Here is a 6000-nt window from a genome sequence, read left to right as displayed (position 1 = left end):
TGCACATAATTCACTGAACACACGGAAGTCCAGAAGCATCCAATACATAAACTGACCGATGAAAACAAGGTAAAAACAATACGTCTGTAATAAAATACACTTTCATGTTCTTATATGCATAATATAAAAACAATAAAGGAAAATATTTAAATTGCAGTAATTACTATTTACAAAAGGCATTTTCTTTTAAAAGGAACTTTTACAACTTCAGTACCTAAAATAAATCAAACTATATGCAGTAGTACAAAAAGGCTTTGATATCAGGAGAGTAAGGTGACAGTTTTACAGCAGTACAGAAAGGCGGGATAAGGCCTGATGAACATTAGGTAGCTACATTATCAAACAGCAGCGTCGGGCGTTGAAACAGCAGATTTAGTAGCTGCAGTGTAAAGAAGAGGCGTTGCTTTTGTGATCCTCTGAGGACTCAGAGTGTCTGCCTGCAGGTCTTCGAGTAACAGGAACACTTATCTGCTCGGGCGGAGGCTCTGCAGTGTCCCCTACTGGCCACTGACTGGGACCTCCTGAAACAGAAAACACAGGTCCTGTAACAGCAGAGAGAACAGGCAGGCGCTAACAAGTTACTTTACATTTCTGGCCTTATACATGCAGGGGGAAAACAGTTGGTGCTAAAGGAATAAAAAAAAGATTAAAATACTGACATTTTACAACTGCCTGCAGGCACATGCGTCTGACATCTTGTTTTAAAGGAATAGTTTGACATTTTGGAAATGCTTTGTGTTTAACAGACAGCTATGAGAGCATAACTCTTGGCAAGAAAGCGACGAAGCACGTTCTCTTAAATGTTGAACTATTCCTTTAAATATTCCTCTTCCAAGTAGAAAAAGCTCATCATGCATCATAAATACAGATTTTTCCACACAGTCACTTGAACACAATCTGATACATTTCCAGTTTATTAGCAGGGTATTCAAATGTGATAAATCAATTTAGCAACAATTAAGGCTCTTAAAACTATTTAAGTATTAAACCCCATTTTTCGAGGTATTACATTTGGTGGCTTGTTTTCAATATCTATATTTGCCCAAAGAGGTTGAATAGTTAAGTTTATGTGAATGTTTGTTTGGGACTCTGGCTGGAGTCATCTGAAAAGCACAACTGTTACATGACATCACCTGCCGCAGTTTCAAGTTTCATATATTACCTTTTATCAAAGTTCAAAGATTATTGTTCAAATACCAGTTATACAAGTACACGGAGTGAAATTCTTCACCTCCAATTCCTCCAACACAAATAATCGATATATGTATCTAATAAATCCAGACATTTAAAATGACCAGTTTAAAGCTAATGTGGGTAAAGGACCCAGTCTGCTTGTTTCATTGGTGCAAATGGTCCCCCTCCGTAGATGTGTGCTTTTTAATGATTCAGCACAATTTTACAATTCATAGCACATTTTTTCGTAGCCCTCTGACAGAGTGGGATGGACCCCACTTTGAGAATCGCTGTTATCGGGAACAGGATATTTCTCTTTCTGATAAACCTTACTTTGAGTAAGTCACTTAATTCATTATCGTGTGCTTTGCTTCCACCACTGTGTATCTGAATGATGCTGCATTGATACAATGCAACAAGGACAAACTGTGGCTGTTAAATTGTGCTATGTTACAATCAATGCACAGTGAATGTAAGTTAAAGAGTGTCGCTGATGTAACGGGTTAGAACTTGTAGAGATGTCTTAAAAAGTATTAAATTTAACTTCAGTCCATTTATTACATAACTGTTAACCAGTAACTGTTAACCTGTTAACCCAATAAACTGTCAAATCTGAGTATCTCACGATAACATTTAGGTATGTACTTCATGCAATGTATAACACCAAATCAACAGGGTCTCATGCAGCAGATCACGCTCAAAGCCTGCACCTCTACCACACTGACCTTCGTCTGGTCCTCCAGACGGGCCTTTCAGGCCAAAGTGGGTGCAGTAATTTGTCTATCATAAGTTCCCACAGAGGATGAGAAGGAAAAGAAGCGTGATTCACAGAGGGAGGGTTTACCACTACGGACGAGAACATCAGTTTGGCATTTAATAACTGGGGAAGGTTTTTCTTTTTGGTAAACTCACCTCTAAATTCCCCCTGGCTTTCTTCAACACTCCGTGGGTGAGATACACTAGATTGGGGGAAAATAATTCACGTTAAATAATCACATATCACAGTTTATTCTCAATTTACAAATATATATAGAAAAGAAAAACAGCAAATCGTCACATTAGAGGAGCAGACAATATTTGAAGTTTTGCAGTTATTTGTTGATAAAGGTGCCTCCCTGTAAAGAGGCATCTTCACTAGTTCACAGTACAGTAACTGCCTACGTAGATAAGATCATCTCACACTGATCGACGATGACTCTTTCCATTCCCTCCTTGAGCTGGTTGGTGGTCCGGAGGCGTTTGACGGCTCCACTCAGCATCCTCTCCTGCTGTGACAGCCTGCTCTTCAGTCTGGAGATCTCATTGGTCAGCAGCTCATCCTGGTTTGGCAGATAAAAAGACATCAGACGTGGTTCCGTGGATACTTAGGTGGATTAGGCAGATACAGTATATGTGTATCTGTGTACCTGCTGGTTGCTGAATACGTCCCCTGCCGAGTGACCAGCTGGCAAAGAGACTCTCCAAACCAGTTTGAGCATCCGACCAGCCTCTTCTAACACGTGCTGCATGGTGTTCAAGCTGCCTGACAAACTCTTCAGATGCTGCTGTTCCATCACCTACGAAGATGGACACATAATGGCATTAACATAACATTACGTATCATTTGTACAAGCTGTGGAATACAAGAGTGTTTTTTAAACAAGCGGTATTAAAACCTTTTGATTTCGTTTGTTTTACACGCCCCAAACTGCAACTAAAACATCTTCGTTATGATCTGTACCTTGTTGTCGGAGGCCTGCTGTTTGAGTGTGTGCAGACTCTCCTGCAGTTGTTTGTCCATGCTGCGCGACAGTTTACGTCCGTCTGAGATCTGCTTGCGGAGGGCGTTGTAGTCCTCAATCAGACCCAAAATATGCCGCCCGTTGCGATTGGCCCACATCCTGTGCCCCGGCACCAGGCGAGAGGGAGCGCTGGAGCCGCTGTCACCGGAGCTGCTGCTGAACGACCCACCGCCCACCTCGGAGTGAGCGTGGCATTTCTCCTCTGAAGAGACAAAATAAAATACTGTCATCTAACACGAGGTAAACCACGGCAATCAGGGCTTGTAATTACTGATAGAATTTAACATGAAGAGGTTTTCTTACCAGGGACGACACTGGTGTGTTCCTGGTGACTCTGAAATGAGTGACGGAGAGGATCGCAGCCTTCCCGACCGGGTGACCTGCCTCCTTCATCTAAGACGAACGTACAACCACACTGATGTGACCTGGCAGATTCTTGTGTGTGCTTACATGCTTCTGTTGACCTGCCACAGGGAATTAGCATGGGAGACGGCGCCTTGTGTTTACCTGGAGAGGACAGCAGGTAGTTGATGTTAATGGTTTCAGAGCGGTTGGGTCCTCTGAGCAGCTGCTCTTCCAGTCTCTGTCGCAGTGCCGTGTTGGTCTGGATGCTCCTCTCCAGCTGCAGCCTCAGGTGTCTGATCTCCAGCAGCAGCTCTCCCAGGTCCACGGTGCCAGAGGGAGGGACAAAGCCGAGCTGCTGGGTCGCCTCGCTGGATTCTGCTAAGAGGAGGAATGAAGGAGAGGGAAACCCATTAGCCTCTCGTTACAGAAAACCAGCAGGAAACAGAAGCAAACTAGAACAGACTGTCATGTCAGCATCATTCTCTTGCTTTAACGCCACCACATGTACTGATGCTACATAATAGTCTATCTATTTATTATCTTTGCTTTCTGCACACACAAAAAAACAACTTGCAGTACCGTTGTGTTTGTGAGCTTCGGTCTTGATCTTTTCATAAACTTGCAGCTCCACCCGCAGTGACTGCAGAAGATGCTGTGAGTCAGACAGCTGCTGCGTCTGTAGCTTCACCTCACACTGCAACCTGCAAGCAAACAGTCAACAAAAACTGAGCAACAAAATCCTTGTGATGGTGGTATCTACTACTGGACAACTTTATTATTTGTCAGGTGTACTTCATAAACAGGCAACTTAGTGACAAATACGGGTGAAAAATCATCCTAAAATCAACGTGTCAAACAAAAACAATGAGCCTTGTGAATGCAGAAATCTACAAAACCATACACACTAAAGGGTCGGGGGTAAAGAAAGGGAGAGGAGAAGAGATCTGATAGCAAACTAGACTCCAGGTTTCGGGTGTCAGCCTCGCTCATCTGTGTCAGTAAGAGCCAGGGCAAGAGTTCACATACCAGCATTATGGTATGTATGCATTCACGTGTTCAAGGATGAGCCGACTAATGACAGATCACGTTTCCCAGTTGTACTAGTAGTATGGAATAATGGGAACAGTAATGGCTCTTTAGAATGGTAACTAGTGGCCTTGTGTAGTTTCAGGTTGCATGCAGGAGAGAAGTAATGATAGGATGTGCGTACTGCGAGGAGACATTTAGAAGTGTGTGTGTGTGTGTACCTGTGCATGGACTCCTGCAGCTGGGAGTTTTCTTGGCTGCTGTGCTCCAGCCTCTCCTGCAGTTGGTTGTTTTCTTGCATTAGAGCTTCACACTCCCTCCTGCTCTGCTCCAGTTTGGCCGTCCGCCTGGCCAGAGTCTCCCGAAGCTTCTCGCGCTCCTTCTGCCTGTCTGGGGGAAAATAAAAACAATATAAAGTTAGTAAGAGTTAGTAAAGTTAAAGCTGGTTTTAAGCACTGTCAGTGATGTGTGTACGTTTTTGATGAAGGCAAAACAGCACCAGCCAAGACGGAGTATCTGGAAAATGATCGTCTCTCTCTATTTATAGCTCTACCGACTGAAAAGATGCGTTTGTGATTATAGGTTGAAGTGAAGTTGTACAAAAGTGTGTTTTTTTACCTTTAGACACGAGGCTGAGCTGGTCCTTCAGGACTTTGTTTTGTCCCCAGAGGAATCGCACCTCATTGGCCAGCTGACCCCGCTCCTCGTTACCATGGATGAAGATGTTGGTGGCTGCTGAACATGCGCACATACACTCTCATCAGTCAACAAATTTGTGTTTTTCATTTTTCTACAACCAAATTATTGGCATACAGGACTCCATAAACCCTAAAAATCACATTGACAGAGAGAGATGCTTTCAGTGTACCTGGATCTTTCTCCACCTCTGCTAGTCTCTTCTCCAGCTGCTCCCTGAGTCGGTCGTTGGTGTTGATGCTCTCTTCCAGGCGCTGTCGCAACACGCGGATCTCCTGCAGATGTTCTGCCAGCAAGTCTGACAGACACACATGCACAAAGCTAAATTAAAGGGGGTACTTAAAGAGGATTTAGTTTCGCACTTCCATAAACTGCATTTACAAGAGACCGATTTAAAAAATGAATTATCAAAATATCCTGACTCAGCATGACCCAGCATGGGTCAAAACTACAAAAACATCAGACCCTACATTTACCATAATGCAATACCACAAGCCAAGTTTGTAAGACAAAGACAAAGACGTTCTGGTAAAATTCTCCAAACCCAAGCCAATATAAACCTGATGACATCACTATGCCACATGTTTACCTGAGTTCATAGTGCGAGGCTGTTCGGCAGCATTCTTCTGCGAGCCAATGTCTCCGTCTCCTTTAGGAGACAGAGTCCGAGGCCCTGATCCGTCCTGGTCCTGATGGTGGGAGCTGGTCTGGGCCATGATTGAGCGATGCAGGTCCAGTTCACTTCGCAGGGTGGCGTTGAGGTCCTCGCTGCCCCTCAGCTGATCCTGCAGTCGGCCGTTCACCCTCTGCAGGCCCTGCAGTCTGCTGGCAGCGTCCCTGTGACCGAACGCACCGTTTTCTCGAGCTCCTCCTACAGGAGGGACATCCGTTCCTGTCCAATCGGAACGGTGTCGGTGGCCTAAACATGCACAGGTAGACAGCAACAGATAAATGGATTAAGAATGAAAACATATGTTCT

At 44.2% G+C, this 6000-nt stretch overlaps 1 protein-coding gene across 4 annotated transcripts in view; it reads right to left on the bottom strand.

The window, feature by feature from the left end:
• Positions 1–6000, bottom strand: part of cdk5rap2 (CDK5 regulatory subunit associated protein 2) — a 30732-nt gene continuing 24732 nt past the window's right edge. For 3 of the 4 annotated variants that reach the window (XM_079178868.1, XM_079178871.1, XM_079178869.1), the window contains 12 exons: positions 5611–5940; positions 5194–5319; positions 4944–5060; positions 4547–4715; positions 3879–4000; positions 3462–3677; positions 3258–3347; positions 2894–3156; positions 2580–2729; positions 2354–2492; positions 2086–2132; positions 1–521 (listed from right to left, as the gene is read on the bottom strand). In XM_079178868.1, the coding sequence (XP_079034994.1) occupies positions 498–521; positions 2086–2132; positions 2354–2492; positions 2580–2729; positions 2894–3156; positions 3258–3347; positions 3462–3677; positions 3879–4000; positions 4547–4715; positions 4944–5060; positions 5194–5319; positions 5611–5940 (1793 nt within the window). In that variant the 3' untranslated portion in view covers positions 1–497. The remainder of the gene's footprint in view (positions 522–2085; positions 2133–2353; positions 2493–2579; positions 2730–2893; positions 3157–3257; positions 3348–3461; positions 3678–3878; positions 4001–4546; positions 4716–4943; positions 5061–5193; positions 5320–5610; positions 5941–6000) is intronic. The other variant, XM_079178870.1, reaches the window with a different exon arrangement.

The sequence above is a fragment of the Pholis gunnellus genome (assembly GCF_910591455.1).
Source record: "Pholis gunnellus genome assembly, chromosome: 18".
Taxonomy (NCBI): Eukaryota; Metazoa; Chordata; class Actinopteri; order Perciformes; family Pholidae; genus Pholis; species Pholis gunnellus.
This window is presented reverse-complemented; position numbering and strand designations above follow the sequence as displayed.